This window comes from Bactrocera dorsalis, chromosome 2 (assembly GCF_023373825.1).
Source record: "Bactrocera dorsalis isolate Fly_Bdor chromosome 2, ASM2337382v1, whole genome shotgun sequence".
In the NCBI taxonomy this organism is placed as follows: domain Eukaryota; kingdom Metazoa; phylum Arthropoda; class Insecta; order Diptera; family Tephritidae; genus Bactrocera; species Bactrocera dorsalis.
The window spans coordinates 6,585,450-6,604,498 of record NC_064304.1 but is presented as its reverse complement, the minus strand read 5'-3'; the positions used below and the strand labels follow the sequence as shown (position 1 = coordinate 6,604,498).

The window sequence follows — 19,049 nt, the reverse complement described above, 5'->3', positions numbered from 1 at the left end:
CCTTGTTGCTGCCTTCTCTGCTTTACCACTACGGACGCCTTGCTTTACACCGCTACGAATGCCTTGTTGCTGACTTGATGGTCTCGTACAAAAAATTTACGCTGCTTAAAATTTGCTGCTCATCCGCTACTCTGCTTCTAATCACTGCATTCACCGCTACATTCTAGGCTTTTCTAATAGACGCCCGTTATACGTCTGTATGTTTCTTAACGCCGTTACTTTTGCTTTTATATGTAAATATGTATATTTTGCAAAAGTACAGTTCTTTTCGCACGTTTTTTTTTTTATATAAAGTTAAAATTACACATTGACGGAAACGTTTTTATTTATCTAATAACTTTACGCGCACTTCACATTCATTTGAAATAAGTATAAAAAATGTCAATTTAAAAGTTTTTTTTTTTTCCGCGGGGCTACCATCTCACTCTGACACCATATTTGTAGGATAGCCCTTAAAACAAACGCACTCGGTTCAAGTTCAACTTGGTGATTACACTTTTATTTAAAATACTTATAAATGTTCCTTTAAACTGAATGGGTGAAGTGTTACCGTCTTGTACGTGTGGCGACTGTTTAACGACTGTGTTCTTGTCCTGTTTGTTAAGTTGGTTGTGCCCTATCAGTGCTGCCTATTGTCATAGGTCAGTGTTGCCCTTTGTAAGTGAAGTGAGTATGCGTACGTCTTAATAGGTGTGTCCACTACGTGTTGTCTTGTCATCGCTTCCCACATGTATATTCGAGAAAGAATTCTGGTAACTCCACCAGTCGTTTCTTTTTTATTTTGGCATGTGAACTGCATTTTAATCTCAAATTGAAGTTCTCGTCACAAGCACCAGATCTCATTTCCTGTTACTGAAGACACAAACCCATGTTCTATAATGATGTGTAATCTCGTACAGATAAACTCTCTCATGTCAACTCGCCTTGCTATTCCAATTATTTTTGCATACATACAAACACACATTCATCTATGTACATCTATCTCGCATCCTTCATGCTAAAATACCACATATTGTTGTACTAAGATAAAAAAAGATAAAAAGGAACTAAATCAAATACGTTTCTTTGAATTTTTTAACCTTTCCACTGCGTTATCGGGTTGTGTCTGTGCTATATTCGCTGGTGAATGCTATTTGTGGCGTTGCTCTTTGAATCTGTGTCGTGTGTGTTGCCGCCTTTTTGTGATGGAAATGACCCACATTTTGCGGGTAGACATTTTCCATTTTGATTTTTTGAAGTACGAGTTCACTACCCTTGCGCTTGTATTTGTTGTACAGTATACATATATACATATGTTGTAAGCCGCATGCCACTTGCTGCACGAGTAAAAAATAAACGCTTTTGGCTTGGTGTGTGCCCTGAGTGTTGGCTGGCAGGTGTGCTGCTGCACTCGCACCTATGCTTGTCCTTATTGTATATATGTATGCATGTGTGTATGTATGTTTGTGTGCGTTGTGCTCGCGTGCGTGTGACAGCCATTTCAAATGCTTTGTGGCTAAAAAAATAAAAATAAAGCAGGAAAATAAGAAATAAATGAAAAATATTTTGCTTTTACGAGTATTATTGTCTCGCTGTATTGCTCGGCAAGTGCTCGAGTGCCTGTGTGCGTGTGTGCGAGTGTTTGCTTTCCATTTTATCATTTAAAATGCATTTTTTAATGATGTTTTTTCACCTTGTTTTCTTTGCAGGTAATAAAAAGCGATTTCAATAACTTCATAGCCCTGCCCCAACACACTAACACATGCATACATTTGTAGAGCGGCGACGCTGCATACAATGTAAGCTTATATGCGTAGGTGTGCGCGTATGTGTGAGTAAGTATTAAAGTGCGTAGAAAGGAAACACAATTCAAAGGCTAAGTGTCGAGTCTGTTAATAGCTTGTTTTTGCTTGTACTACAAAGTTTCACACACACACACTTATAAATATTATTTCCGACAAGATTTATAAGCGACGATCTCGATTTAATGACTGCTTATTTTCGTATTCATATTGTCTGCGGCTTGATTTAATGCGAAATAATAGGATTGTGGATTTGTAGGCTGGTGTTTGCTTCAAAGTTTTACTAGCATTTAAGTAATCGGCTTATGAGCTGTGGTCACTCGGGGTCAATGGGTCAACATAATTGGCTTTGAGCTGAGTCTTGAGCAAAAAGTGGGATCAGTTCATTGAAAGTTGATGAGGAAATATAATTAAGATATTATTTTTATTAGTAAAATTAAGATTTTAGCCACTTTCCAAAAATGTTTTCCTATGCTTTTTCAAGTCGAATTAAGTTTATTTAATAAGGGAAAAATATCTTTTACGAAGACCTTTATCTTGGTTTTGATAACTCAGTTGGTTGCTAGATTGTGAAATGTGACGAATTTTTGCAAAGATCCCCTTTTCTTCTTCTTTGCTACTCTAACCGTGAGTGGGTCTGGGCCGAGATCAGGAAACTTTACCAGCTGCCTCTATTCTTTAGTGGATCACGCCAATAGTACATCCCAAGTACAGACCAAAAGCTATGCAACTTGGTCCTTCCATTGGATGCTTGAGTGTACTTGATTTCATTGTCAACTCGTGGATCTCGAATTAAAGGAACGTCCTTGTGAACGAAATGACCTAATCAGCATATTTGTTAAATTTTCATGCACAACTATATCAATGTCGGCGTACAGCTCATACAGTTCGTGGTTCAATTTTCGTTAGTATTCATCGCTTACGCGGATGGCCCCAAAGACCTGGTGACGAACAGTTCTCTGGAATGCTCCAAGTGCTTTCTCCGTATGATAGGACGGAAAAAATGAGGAACTTATAGTATAAAGCGTAATTTTTGTTCGTCGAGAGAGGGATCCAAGCTATATGTATAAAGTTATTTACTTTATGAAATTTATAGCCAACAGTGACGTGGTTCCAATGGATACTATGTCACACCGTCGCGTTCGTTAATAGTATTGTACTTTTAGAATAGACAGTGCCACAGAAGGTGTATATTGAAGAAGACGCACAAGATTTTGGCGGAGCTGATGGTGGTCAACGTCATTATATAATACATAATCGTTTGAATTTTGCATAGATACCAGATAGATACAGATCAGCTGGTAATTTATAAAAACCCTTAACATTTCTTCTTTGCAGACCTATTTAGGGCATGTCTTCAAGAAGAGTTAACCCTGCTTATTCATATTACTAAAGCGCATCAGTCGTTCTTCTTTTCACTGGTTGTCGCCAATTACAGATTCCAAGTGTAGCCAGGTCCTTCTCCACCTGGTCTTTTTAACGGAGAGCAGGTCTTCCTCTTCCTCTGCTTCCTTCGGCGGGTACTGCGGTGAATACTCTCAGAGCTGGAGTATTTTCATTAATTTGGACGACTGTTTCTTAACTCGCTGAACTATGTCAATATCCTCGTATATACCATGCAACTCATTGTTCCATCGAATACGATATTCTTCATGGCCAATGCTTCCTCTTTCTCAAAAGGCGGCTCATCAGATGTTGTAATCGTCCATGCCTCTGCACCATATAGCAGGACGGTGATGTTGAGTGAGAGTTTGGTCTTTGATCGTTAAGAAAGAACTTTACTTCTCAATCACCTACTTGGTTCGAAGTAGCACCTGTTGGCAAGAGTTATTCTTCGTTGGATTTCGAGGCTGACATTGTTGTTGCTGTTAATGCTGGTTCCAACATAGACGATTATCTACGACTTCAAAGTTATGACCCTCAACAGTGACGTGGGAGCCAAGTCGCGAGTGCGGCGACTGTTTGTTCGATGACAGTAGTTATTTCTTCTTGCCCTCATTCACAACCAGATCCATTTGATCCGCTTCCTTATCCAGTCTGAAGAAAACAGAACTGACGGCGCGGTTACAGAATATTGTATCTGCTCTATTAAGCTCTGCAGCTCGAATAATTTGCTCCAGGAGAAGATTAAAGAAGTCGCACGATAGGGAGTCGCCTTATCTGAAACCTTGTTTGGTATTGAACTGCTCGGAGAGGTCCTTCTCGCACCTGACGGAAATTCTGGTATTGCTCCACGTCAGTTACGGAGCTTAGCTGTGGGGCTAATATGAAATATATGGTACTTAAATTCGGAATTAGACAAATTTTATACTTACAGAAAGATCAGGTGATGAATGGAATACCATCTGATCGAATTTGGATTCTTATAACCTTTTTTATGCTCGTCTGAAGCTTTTCAGTCCGGGTCAAATTTGATCAGATAACTGCTTAAAATCGAACAAGCCCGAATTACACCAATTTATAACTGGTAAATGAATTAGGCAAAAAATGCCACAAATATTTTGTGACTATTGTGAACTACTTAGTACGAAAACGGGATATCTTAAAAATGCTAAGTATTAAAATATTATCATGAGAAAAATTAATCGGTTGGATAGTTTTAAATCTTAGAAAATATTTCTATTTTTATATTTTTGGAATCGACTCAATGTCCATTTAATAGTAATCTCTTAAATTATATTTACTTTTAATAAAAATTTCTAATTAAAATCAATTTAAAATATTATCAAATTTCGCGATCTTATCGTATTTCCCGCCTTTCAGAACAATTTCTGAGAAATCATCTTTGAATGAAGCCAAATCTAAAATCCAAAATCAATTTGTTTCCAACTCATTTCATTTCATTTCATTTCATTTTGTGTTGCGCTATCAGCAAAAAGTGGCAACATTCAACATTTTTCGGTATTTCTAAATGTAGTGACATATATATGTATATGTATGTGTTCACGCCATTATTTGTGCTTTCAGTTGTGTGTATTCTAAAATCTACAAATTCGTTCTTACGGAACACACAAACACCAACAAAAACACATATTATACTAACACAACTACATAAACACACATTTAGAAGGATAACTGCATATACCTACACAGTTCTGCCAATTTTCGTTTGGCCGAATTTCGAGCTTTTTTCTACCAATACAAACGGCTGTACGGCACACACACACACACGAACTCAAAGCCTTACACGAAAGCCAACAAATGGATTTAGGAAACTTTTTGTGGGAGCATTGTGCTCTGGTTCCATTTCGTTTCATCGTGCACATTTTCCTTTTCGAATTTCGTATTTTCATTACCGCTATTTTCCGTTCGTGTCGCGGCCGACTAGCTTTGAGAGCTCGGGCTCGTGCGCTGGTGCTTTTCAATTCAATAAGTTCATTCGAGTGCGTCGGTCGGCGGTGCGTTCAGTGGCGTTCTCTCGTTACGCAGCGCCTAGTGTAGTATATAGTAGAGTAGTGAAAAATAACGGGATAGCTGTGTGAAAGGATATACCACAAATGTAGTGTAGACGCGTCGCGTAAAATTTTGTTGCTGCAAACTACGAAAGCAATTACTTACAAAAGCAACACAGTAATAGTGTATAAAAGATGTAAATTGAAAAAAATTATTAAAAAAAAATTAAAATTAAATAAAAAAGTGTGTAAAGGTGTTTGAAATTAATCGAGTAGTCTTAGTAAAGTGCCGCAATTGCTCTTCTGTGGCATGGAGTGTGGCCGACAACGTGACAAATGAGTCATGAGTAGGCAGACATCACGCGCGCAATTATTTTGTTGCTGTAAAGTTAGAAAAATACTGAAATATTTACGCGCCGAACACAGTTTTTTCGTGTGTGTATACAACGATTTATTTATGTGTAAAGGTGTGTGCGTGTGCGGTTAATAGTTTAAAACCGCGCAAAGTATCGAATCAATTGCATTTGTGTTGCCGAAAAAAAGTTAATGGCTTCATTGTGACCGCCAACAGACTACACGCGTCTCGATTGCTTTCACCTTGATAGCTGCCCTTTGTAGCCCTTCCACGTCACTTAACTGTGCTAATGCTACCCCTCCGAAATTACACAGTTACTGCTTTCTGTCCACAATTCGCTCTGTCTGCATTTATTTGTTTTACTTGTTTCAATTGTTATTTCCGAATAACGGTTTGGGGTTCAGACAACTGTTATTTGCACTGTCAAAACTCATCATCGTTTATGCGTTTAGAAATGCCAACAACAATGCTTAAAGCTAAACATTTTCAGTGCGTTGCCCAGCCATTATGACCCCATACACTATTATTTCTTCAATTGTCTCAGCGCTCCACAGAATTGTATAGCCTCGGCTGGTGTGTGTGTAATAAGCAAGTCACCGTTTTGTATTCCACACATACACAGATGCACACATTCACAGATTATTTTTGTATCCAACAATATTTTCGTCAACTCAGCCTCACCAAATTACATTAAAACCAGCCAAGTAAATGGTCCACCCACCGGCCCACCGAGCGCCACTCTAACAAACTCGTTTCTGCTTTCGGTAGACTAAAGGCTCTGCAGCCACTTGCTTGCTCCGCTCGGTCTCATCTTAAAGCAGTAACTTCTCATACAAATGTATATGTATGTATATGTACCCTAGTACCTACATATGTATGTACATATGTACGTGCCCAGCGTAGTTATGTATGTACGCGTTACTTATATATTATCCTAGGGCTAACATTGCGCTGGTGCATTACTAAATTTCATCGCATTCCCTGTGCTTTGCCTACTTCCAACACAACAACAACATCTTTTGTTTTAATGCTACCTTGTTGTTGTTGCACATTCTGCGTCTGTATACTCCAACAGCGTTAGAATGTAATATTTGGCATTTTCGGAGAAATCAGCCGCCGACAAAATCCTACCCGCTTTGTTGGTGTTTTTAATTTAGCGTATAGTATAATGTATACATACATACATACATACATACTGTCGAATAAATAGTCGCTGCTGTTTTACGCACCATACATTGAGTGAAGCCGAGTTGCTAAGGCGCGTACACAAAAAATTGTTGAGGCTGCCCGTAATGAGCGGGGTGTAAGGCGGAAGACAAAAGATAAAGGCTACTGGATGCCAGTGGGCTGCCGTTTGTGTGGGTTTTGTGCGGCGGTGTAGCACATTTGTGTTGCCTTAATACCTAGTTGACTTCATGTCTTTTATATAAGCAATTTTTAATATTTTCAAAAAAGTTTTAAAATAATAATTAAGTTGTTTCTTTATTGACTTTTATATATAATATATTGTTTTTGTTATACATTTTTGTAGCCATTAATATTATTATTTTTTATAGTCAAATTAGTTTTAATAAGTTTTTCATATAAAAATGATTACAATGACGAAAAAATCGTTTTTGCCATGTCTTTCTATCGTTTCCTTAATTTTCACAAGCCTCAACAAAGTTATAGAAACAAAATTTAGTTATTACTTATGCCTAATAGGTGTCCAATACTTTCCCTTAGACTCCACATTTTGCAAGCAGCAAGTTTGCAGACAGATCTCACTATTTCAGACGCTTAGACTTCCTAATTGTGTCGTATTTTGATTAATTATTATTTCTCTTTCTAGAATTGCTTATTGTTTTTGAGAATAATACATTGTGCAAAAAAGTACTTGGAAGCTGTAAATAAAACGCCAAGTATTTCATTACTGATCAATATCTATTTTGTCGCCTTCAAAGTAGTCATCACTTCTTCTTCTTCTTTACTGGCGTATACACCGCTTACGCGATTATAGCCGAGTCAACAACAGCAGGCTTTTTGTTTCCTTTCATTGGGGGAGTTCTTTTACGTGGCGGGTCCCAAACCTAGCGCACAACCCTAAGTAGGGAAGTCATCACTAGATGTAGTAAATTAATGATTTTTCAAGTCCTCGAAACACTTTTCATAAGCACTGTTTGGGATGGCTTTCAGCTCGTTCATCGAAATTTTTGATCGACTGGGGAACAAGAAAAAATCACACGGAGCCAAAAGTGGTGAATACGGTGATTGATCGATGGTATTCATCGCAATGGTGCTTTGTCATCGTTTAAAATCCATGAATTGTTCTTTTTGCCTTGGTTGCATATCAAACTCATAATCTCTTGTCACAGCGGCTGTTATAATGCTGGAAGAGTTGAGCAAGAACGCGTTTCATACCCAAAATATCCACCAAAAATCATTCCAACAGACTCGTGAAACATGTCGATCTCTCTTGCCATCTCTCTTGCCATCTTTCTAACAGTTGCCTGCCGATTTTCAAGCACAATGTCATTCAGTTTTTTAATATTTTTATCGGATGAAGAGGTCGAAGGTAATATAGATTATACGAGGCATGTTTTCAACGATCTATCGACCGTCTTTGAAGGCTTTGTGCCACTTATGTATTTGATAAAACTGAACCACCGTAAGCCTTCTCCAACATTGGCAACAAATTGAGACAAATTATCTGTTCGATATTTTTATCCTTTGTAAAAATCGCAACGCACTATTGAGCTGTACCGACTTAAGCAGCTACTGCAAACAAACTGGTTCATAGACCGCGTTTATATTTGGCTTGGTAATTAAGCACAGTCCTACCAACCTAGCAAAATATATTTTTCATTGACCCGGAGAATTTAATTACAATTTCTTTTTTGTCACAATATGAGATATATATTGTAGTATCTGCTTTACAGCACAACAAACAGTTGAAGTAACGGGTGATTTTTTTGAGGTTAGGATTTTCATGCATTAGTATTTGACAGATCACGTGGGATTTCAGACATGGTGTCAAAGAGAAAGATGTTCAGTATGCTTTGACATTTCATCATGAATAGACTTACTAACGAGCAACGCTTGCAAATCATTGAATTTTATTACCAAAATCAGTGTTCGGTTCGAAATGTGTTTCGCGCTTTTTTATCGACAAATTTTGTTCAGCGATGAGGCTCATTTCTGGTTGAATGGCTACGTAAATAAGCAAAATTGCCGCATTTGGGGTGAAGAGCAACCAGAAGCCGTTCAAGAGCTGCCCATGCATCCCGAAAAATGCACTGTTTGGTGTGGTTTGTACGCTGGTGGAATCATTGGACCGTATTTTTTCAAAGATGCTGTTGGACGCAACGTTACGGTGAATGGTGATCGCTATCGTTCGATGCTAACAAACTTTTTGTTGCCAAAAATGGAAGAACTGAACTTGGTTGACATGTGGTTTCAACAAGATGGCGCTACATGCCACACAGCTCGCGATTCTATGGCCATTTTGAGGGAAAACTTCGGACAACAATTCATCTCAAGAAATGGACCCGTAAGTTGGCCACCAAGATCATGCGATTTAACGCCTTTAGACTATTTTTTGTGGGGCTACGTCAAGTCTAAAGTCTACAGAAATAAGCCAGCAACTATTCCAGCTTTGGAAGACAACATTTCCGAAGAAATTCGGGCTATTCCGGCCGAAATGCTCGAAAAAGTTGCCCAAAATTGGACTTTCCGAATGGACCACCTAAGACGCAGCCGCGGTCAACATTTAAATGAAATTATCTTCAAAAAGTAAATGTCATGAACCAATCTAACGTTTCAAATAAAGAACCGATGAGATTTTGCAAATTTTATGCGTTTTTTTTTTTTTAAAAGTTATCAAGCTCTTAAAAAATCACCCTATACAAGCATATTATATATTTATTCACAAAATTATAAAATCTTGTTTTTACACTTATATTCCAAGATCTCACTAAACGTCCTTACCCACTAATTAGAATTGATTTGATAAATATTTTATATATGTACAAAATAATATTTTATGTTTACGTTCAATCACTCTTGATGTGAGTTTGAACTCCAATCGCTGGAAATTTATAATAAATATGTATAAAAAAACATGTTCTAATAAAGGTAATATCGGTACATAGAGCTTGCTAAATTTTTGGTTTGATTGCCTTTAAGAAATGTCAACGTTGAAATAAATATCAAACATTTCCAAAGAACATCCAAATATTTGCATAAGTAACGTTAGGGTGGGTAAAAAAGATGTTTTTGCTTGTTACTCTGAAAAATAGATTCTTAGAAATTTTTCTCTAAGCAAGTTTCTCCAAGTATGAGCTCTTAATTGTAACTGAAAGCGCTTCCACCTACAGTTATCTATTTTTTCTTATTATTAGATAGAAGAATTCAAAACTACTTCGAACTACTTGAAAAAATATTTTCTTTCATAGATTATATAGGAAATTTAATATTTTTTTGACTCACCGTAGTATGTAAATACTTTTAATGCATTTTTAGGAAAGCTTTCAGTGTAATAGAAACAGTTAGAGATCCCAAGAGATTGTCGTGTCATTTATTCGTAAAAAAAAATTCTTAGAAGGACAACAAAAAAACAATAAAGACATTACTTCCTGTTGATGACATTGATATTTAAGCAGTTAAAGAAGCAGGCCCAGTTATGAAACTGATAACAATATCTACAATTAAACGCAAATACAAACTGACTGTCTAACGAAATTTTTACTTTATTTACCGGAAGTCATTGTTTATTTTTCCAAATATTTTTCAATGAAAACCTAAAAAGAATTCCGTCAAAAAGTAATTTAATTTTGTTGCGTCTGCAAAATCTTCAAACGACTTAGAAGAATATTGAATTATAAAAAATATAATTTTGTATGTATTAGTAGGTACAAATGAGCTGTTGACCTATCTTTTATCTAATTGTAGGGTAGAGTGAGTTGACTAAGGTCATTATGTATATGTGTGTTTCTGAAATGAAGTTTTCGTATGATTTCCGCTCATTCTGAATTTAGTTGAAGATTAATAAATAAAAAGCAAGGAAGGACAAAGTTCGGGTGCAAATGGACATTTTATACTCTTGCAACTTGCATGAATAAAAGTAAGGGAAATACCTTAAGGTGTAAAACGTCAACCAGAAGATCGAAATCCAAGCAATTTTATATAAACATATACTATATATGTATATTTAATACACTGACTGAAAATTCGGCATAAGATGTTGTTCCTTGGGTTTCATTAAGGTACCTCGCCTACAATTATATGATGTTATTAGTAAAACACGTTACGGTCTGTAATTTTCATTCAGATAATTCAAATATTGGCCGATATATCCGATATAAAGTCACCTGGAAGTTGGAAAATCTTTATATTAGGCTCAGTGATGTATTGACCGGATTCAACCCATTTTTGATACAATGAATTACTATTTTCCGCAAAGGATTCGCTATGAATTTGAAATATATATCTTATGTACACTATATTTTCGGTCAAAAGTCAACAAAAGATACCGGCGTCCACATTTCCGGCATTTGAAGGCTTGAACAGTTTGGTTGGGTTTCGGAAATTTTTGGGCATAAGATGGCATACTCTAAAGGCATTATTCGTGCAAATTTTTATCCCGTGGTATTAATTATTTCTTGATTTGTGTACTGGAAAGTGAAAAATTCATGTGAAATATAAAATTGTGTTATATAGGAAGTAGGCGTGGTTTTAATCTGATCCTCACTGTGACATGGGAATATGAGAAGAATGTCATGTACTAAATTAGTCGAAATCGGGTCGGGTTCCGAAATTTGTGATTTCACCAAAAAGTAGGCGGTGCCACGCCATCGTCCAATTTTTGCCTAGACTCCCGTTGTATGGGTAGTGAGCGGGGTTACCATCCGATTTCATCCATTTTCACACTGTCGGTAGGAGTGCACTATTTCAGTGGGCTTAGTGGTTTAGGAAATATGTACATTGAACTAATGCCGGTCTGCGGACTGCTTAGCTTTTTTACTTAAGATTCAATCTCTAGAAAAAAAGGGTTTAGTTCAATACCCAGCCGAGTCTTGTACAGTCTTATTAGTACTTCATGCTATCAATACAAAAACGTGGTTAATTTTGGTGAAAGCGACCGAGAGAAATATACATTTTTTTGGAAACTACTTCTGGTGACAGCTCCCTTCGATACAATTGTAATAGAATCTTAACTCGTCACTCGTCTAGTGAAACTTATATAAACAAAACAAAAAGTACAAACAACGATTTCATAAAAAAAAATATAAAATATGAATAATATAATGTTTAAGGCATATCAGTTCATATCAAAGTGTTAATATACATACATATATACTTATGTATATATATAAACATGTACATATGTATATATATAAACATGTGGATTTCTAATGTAACTGAAATTTAAAAATCTTCGCACCCACACAATCCGAAGCCAGCTGCATAGCAAAGTGTTAGCAAAGATAATGATGCTGTGAAATGGGATATTTCGAAACGTGACTGTTCTATATGTTGCTTGCTTTGTCAAAAATCCAATCCGAAAATACATTTTTCCGGTTGTGTGTGTGTGCACAGAGGGTAAATGCGTGGGCAAGAGCGAACGACCTACCGTCAGTTAAAGAATACTCACCTAGAAGTTCAAAGCACACGACAGAAATCTAATATATAATAAAAGTGCACGTGCACACATACATACATATGTACTAACAATACATATTTACTAAATGCCTCAAAACAACGAAATCCGTCCTACCTAACAAAAAAGTAACGGCAAACGAATAAAGTGTACACGCAAAGAGAACGAAGCAAATGGAAAGCAGTCACACATACATACATATATATTTATAAGTATGTACCTGCCGAAAAATTGAGTATACGCCACGGTGTTCACGGAATTTCGAAGGCGAAAGCCGCAAGCGCACAAACAAAGTAAGCGGCGAGTGTGTGACAGTGAGAGTGAGAGGGGGAGTGGGCGATAGGGTGGGAGTTGGAAATGCGCCCAAAGCGCAGATGATGTAAAATAATTTAAGAAAAGTGCGTGCGAACACTTTGGGGATAAGGATAAAGCTCAAGCGGCCGATGGCAACGAAATCGCACCGCAGCAGTGCAACAGCGAAGAACAAACCAAAAGAAACACGGCGATACGAAAGTGCGGCGCAAACATCACATCGATAATCGCTATTGGGAAACGCACACATACGCACACCCACAAGTACGCCCCCATTTGCCATTTATTTCGACAGTTTCGCAAACAATTTACGCTGTGCAAACGCAAGGATATTCCACATTATTTTAAATTGTCTTGTGACTTTTCGTTTGGCAAGCGTCGTATCTTCATTTGGTGAAAATACTTTTAATGTGCGATAGCGCCACAACTGGGTGCTTTCTGACCAGGAGCAGTCACCGCAAAGTAAGTTGCTCAAATATGATTTAAAATTATTATTGTATGTGTAAGTAGAAGCATAAGTATATAATACTATAGGGTTAAAGAAAAACTGCAAACTGAAAAATGGTTTTTATTTTAATTATAATAATGACTTTGCAAAGGAATTTTTGATATTTTCGATGCACTGTACCAGAAATTTGAAGGAAACTTTGGCAACTCTATATAATATTGTATATCAGGATTATCAAGGATCAGTGTGACGAGCTAAGTCGATTAAGCTATATCCCTATTCCTTAAATTTTTTGTTATGGATCTAAAATTTTGTACAAATCATTTTCTCCTTAAGAATTTTCTAATTTGTCCGACTTGTCGATATCAGACTCTTATAGTACATAGGTGTCCTACAAATTGGTCAATGAAAAGTATGAAAAACTTTTTAATTGGACAAATTTTCTCCACGAAAATTATTGTAGATTTTCCAAGGCAACGCTATAATTTTTATACTCTCGCAACAAAGTTGCTAAAGAGAGTATTATAGTTTTGTTCACATAACGGTTGTTTGTAAGTCCTAAAACTAAAGAGTCAGATATAGGGTTATATATACCAAAGTGATCAGGGTGACGAGTAGAGGTGAAATCCGGATGTCTGTCTGTCCGTCCGTCCGTCTGTCCGTCCGTCTGTGCAAGCTGTAACTTGAGTAAAAATTGAGATATCATGATGAAACTTGGTACACGTATTTCTTGGCTCCATAAGAAGGTCAAGTTCGAAGATGGGCAAAATCGGTCCACTGCCACACCCACAAAATGGCGGAAACCGAAAACTTATAAAGTGTCATAACTAAACCATAAATAAAGATATTAAAGTGAAATTTGGCACAAAGGATCACATTAGGGAGGATCATATTTGGAAGTAATTTTTTTGGAAAAGTGGGCGTGGCCCCGCCCCCTACTAAGTTTTTTGTACATATCTCGGAAACTACTATAGCTATGTCAACCAAACTCTATAGAGCCGTTTCCTTCAGGCATTTCCATATACAGTTCAAAAATGGAAGAAATCGGATAATAACCACGCCTACCTCCCATACAAAGGTTATGTTGAAAATCACTAAAAGTGCGTTAGCCGACTAACAAAAAACGTCAGAAACACAAAATTTTACGGAAAAAATGACAGAAGGAAGCTGCACTCAGGCTTTTTTTAAAAATTAAAAATGGGCGTGGCGTCGCCCACTTATGGACCAAAAACCATAACTCAGGAAATGCTCGACCGATTTCAATGAAATTCGGTATATAATATTTTCTTAACACCCTGATGATATGTACGAAATATGGGTGCAATCGGTTCACAACCACGCCTTCTTCCAATATAACGCTATTTTTAATTCCATCTGATGTCTTCTCTGTATAATATATACACTAGGAACCCATGATGATAGCGGAATAAAACTTTACACAAATACGGTATTTGAGCGGAGGTATCCCTTGTGGAAAAATTGTCGTGATTGGACTTTAACTTTTCAAGGTCCCTGATATCGAACACGAAGAACTCAGTGCCCAACCTAACCTAACCTAATTTTTCACCGAAAATATCGGTAAATCTCTCAGAATTTAATTCTAATTAATTTTACAGCAAAATAAAAAAATATGTAAATGACGGATAATGAAATCTCGATTATCACTTTATCGTGCGAGAGTATAAAATGTTCGGTGACACCCGAACTTAGCCCTTCCTTACTTGTCAAACATAATATTATGATAGAACAAAAATATAGATTTTAGCAGTTGTACAAACTGTCCGATTCAAAGCAAGATAAATATTTATTTGATTATAGCTCTTTGTGCTATAAGAAATGATCGATATTACCATTCAAAGTAGTTGCTTTCGATGGTGAAATATTGATCATAACGAATTTCTCAAACATTCTGTATTAGTTTTTCGACATATTTTTTTTTATTTTGCTTCGAAATCGACTCTCTCAATGCTCTCTTTTCAATTGAATGTCCTCTCGAAGTTAGAAAAGAAGAGAAAATCGTATAGAACCAGGTTCGGAAAGTACGGTGAATGCTGAAGCAATTCAAAGCGCTACATATAAAGGGCGATCGATTTCGAGGCCCCCTACTTTTTGGAAGAAAAAACATAGAAACTATACATAACTAAACATAGAAATGTTAGCCGTGGCCATGTCTCTGACCGTCTATCCGTTGAATTTAATATTCGAAAACTTGTTCGAGCATTTTGACGGGTAACTGGCAAATGACACGCATCATGTTTTGCTCTAAGGCCTGAATCCAAGCAGGATTGTCCGCAGAGGCTTTACATATCCCCACAGGAAAAGGTCAAACAGTATCACACGTTCTAGGTGGCCAATCGACCGGACCAAAACGTGAAATTATGCAACGTGTAAGAAATGGCGCTCTCTTCTTGAAACCAAATGTCGCCGAGATCACAAGCTTCAATTTCAGCCATCAAATAGTCGGTTATCATGGCAAGATAACGGCCGCCATTGACGGTTACGTTCTCACCTTCATAATTTTTTAAGAAATATGGACCGATGATTCCATCAGCCCACACACCATACCAACCCCTTGTTTTTCCTGGATGGAATGGCAATGCGTCAATTTTACTTGTTTACATACCCATTGAGGCAGAAATGGGTATCATGGCTGAAGAAAATTTGGCTCGACTACGACGGATCTTGTTGGAACTTTTTAAGAGATTAGATTGGAACAATAGAGCGAAGCGATGTCACTTGGAAAGGTCGACAGGCTTTAGTTCTTGCCCGAGTTTTATTTGTATGCTTTTAATTTAAAATCTCGACGTAAAACGAGCCAAGTCGATCCATACGTCAGTCCGGGTTGCTAAGAACGGCTGATATATTTTTTTCACTCCGTGCCTGACGTGGTTCATTTGGACGAATATTATTTAATAATGAATGCGGAGTATAATTTGAACAACGCAAACTTTCGTAATAAAATTGAACGATTTGTAAATATTGTCTTTTCATTATAAAATGCCAAACAATGCAGAACAAGAATAACTTGACAGTTTGATCCGACTCACGAGGGATCTGTTAGAAAGAGGCTATTAAAAAAAGTATCTTTATTTGGATCACTCATGGAAAATATTTCCATATTATTTCGACAAATCTTCTTTATCGGTTAATCAAAACTATACTGTAAATGTATCAATGACTTTGTCTGTAACAGTCTTCAACAATCTCGATCCCGATCCACACTCATCAAACCATTTTATCATTTAAGCTGTGCTTTTCCAACCGGTAAAATGTTTTTAAAAATCATCTCACTGAGTTATTACAATTTATTGTACCGAATAGTGGGAATGGGTTGCGGATCGAGCAGAATATTTTCATTCTTTCTAAAATGCCATATTTGGACTGAATAGAATATGGTATTTAGGTAGTTTATCTATTGTTCTTACAGTAAGTATGCATTCAAAGAAATTTTGTGAAATCGGCTCGGATTTTGTGTTTCAACATTCTTTACATACTCGTAGGATCAACTTTATGATCTACTATCCAATACCCGGAGTTCTGTCGAAATGGGCTTGATCAATTTAAGGTACAAAAACACTAGTTGTTAGAAGATTTTATGAGAAGTTATACTGCACGCTTGACCCATATTATATTGTCGATGCTATTCTTCCAAAAGACCGTGGAGATATAGGAAAGAAGTGATTAAATTTCGAGGACGAGGCTTTTTTAGTGTTGAATCATTTGTGAGCCTTGCAAGCACCAATCGCCCTCGCTGTTGAATTGTAAAAGTGAGATTAGATTGGGTCATAAATACTATTTTTAACAAAAGCCAAGCATTTTTTTTGATTACTTATAAGTGTTTGTTCTCGCGTTGAGTGCTAATGACTTTTTATTTTGATATTTTAATGGCCACTATGCTTTTGTGTGCTGGCATGCATTCATTTCTTTATCTGCCTTGAATTTCGGTCAGCGCTGATGTGTTTCAAATTGTACGTTTCAATTCAAAGCGAATTCTGAATTTGTCATCAATGAATGTGGTGATTGAGTGTGCTTCGTGTGAAACGCCCACCGAGTGCTTTGAGGATTGCTGCACAAGCACCGCATCGGTCGACGTGAGGCGGTCGGGTTAGTGTGAAGGGGTAGAGCTCAAACAAAAGTTATTGATTTCATTCAATGTTAACTAAACATTGTTTGTATGCGTGCGTGTCAATGTGTAATTATGGCTCTGTGGATAGCGGCGAGTGCTTTTTTTGTAATGTGTGTACTCAACAAATCGTTTATTAATAATAAATCTTGCATTTGTTTGTGTATAATGTGTGAGAATTAAGAGCGGTGCTTTGTCGACCATTATTTCTCGTTGAATGCGGCCCAATTATAATAATATGAATGCCACTCTAGCCGCTTGGTAGATATTGTATCCAAAACTTATAGTAAGAGTATGTCCAATATCAAAGGTCCAACAGTTTTCACTATTGCAAAGGTATTACTTGTAATTTTTCATAAAGATATATTTAATATTTTTTGTGTTTTTTTTTGTTTAAGAAAATTTTGACCAGCTTCAAATATAGATTTTTTATTTTCTTTTTTTAATATTTTCTACAATTTCAATACCTGTGGAGCAAAGAAATCTGTTTATAAAAAAGTTCGCATCACCTCCTCATATTTTTCAAAAATATTTAATAACAAGTAAGGAAGGAATTTCGGGTGCAACCGAACTTTTTACAAGGTGCCAGAATCAAAGCCAGGGAAATACCTTAAGGTGTAAAACGTCAAGCAGAGGATCGGATTTCAGCACAAATATATGTAAATACTAGGTTGTCAAATATCCACCTTTTTGTCTTTTTAACTTCGCGGCTATGTATAAAGCGCTACAGAGCTCGTATCTGACAATACTATACATCTCATTCAACAATTATAGACGTATAAACATGGAGTTCACTAACGCCGAAATTTACGCTATTTTAAAGTTTTTCTTCGTTAAAGGCAAATCCGCTAGAGGAGCGTTCCGTGAGATTAATGGTGTTTAAGAGGGATGGTACACTATCCCTTCGAACTGCGGAGAAATAGTTTCGACGATACAGGGCGGGTGAAAACGACACCATGGTTAAGCCAGCCGGCGAAAGAAGATGGGAGTTAGTCACCAAACCATTTTAAATCATCTGCAGAAGGCTGGATACACAACAAAAAGCTTGATGTTTGGGTGCCACATGATTTGACGGAAAAAAATCTTCTGGACCGTATCAACGCCTGCGATATACTGCTGAGACGGAACGAACTCGACCCATTTTTGAAGCGGATGGTGACTGGCGACGAAAAATGGATTACATACGACTTTATCAAGCAAAAACGGTGGTGGTCGAAGGCCGACGAATCGTCCCAAACAGTGACCAAGCCGGGATTGACGGCCAGAAAGGTGTGTGTTTGGTGGGATTGGAAGGGAATCATCCACTATCAGCTGCTACCATATGGCCAGACGCTTAATTCTACCATCTACTGCGAAAAACTGGACCGCTTGAAGCAGGCGATCGACCAGAAGCGTACAGAATTGGCCAACAGGAAGGATGTAGTGTTCCGCCAGGACAACGCCAGGCGACACATTTCGTTGAAGACTCGTCAGAAGCTACAGGAGCTCGGATGGAAGGTTTTATCACATCCACTATATAGCCCGGACATAGCAGCAAGCGATTACCAGCTGTTTCTGCCCATGGCGAACGCCCTTGTTGGTGTAAAGTTGAACTCAAAAGAGGCTTGTGAAAAGTGACTGTCTGAGTTCTTCGCAAATAGTGCACAAGTGCATAATATCTCTTGGGGATTACTTTGAAGGGGACAAAATAGATATTCATGAATAAATAAATATTTTTTGAAAAAACACAAAATTCGCGATACTATTTGAACACACCTCGTAAGAAGGGGGCTTCTATGAGGGAGTATTATGAGGTTGCTGTCTAGATGGAAACAGTTTATCGAACGAAACGGCGCATATTTTAACTAAATCCGATCACTGTGACACTTTTTATAAGGCATTGAATAAAGAGCAAAAAAGCGGAAGGGAGATATTTGACATACATAAAAATACTCACAAAAACATACAAAAAATCCAAATATGCTACAGCTTTTAGAAAAATCAATTTATTTAAAACAAAGT

General features: G+C 37.1%; 1 protein-coding gene across 9 annotated transcripts in view; it reads left to right on the top strand.

Moving 5' to 3' along the window:
* Positions 1 to 19,049, top strand: part of LOC105227040 (rho GTPase-activating protein 100F) — a 101,011-nt gene that overhangs the window by 47,597 nt on the left and 34,365 nt on the right. For 3 of the 9 annotated variants that reach the window (XM_049450392.1, XM_049450390.1, XM_049450397.1), the window contains exon 1: positions 10,981 to 12,939. The exons of the other annotated variants lie outside the window; for them this stretch is intronic. In XM_049450392.1, the coding sequence (XP_049306349.1) occupies positions 12,886 to 12,939 (54 nt within the window). In that variant the 5' untranslated portion in view covers positions 10,981 to 12,885. Of the gene's footprint in view, positions 1 to 10,980; positions 12,940 to 19,049 lie in introns of those variants that run through there. 9 annotated transcript variants of the gene reach the window in all.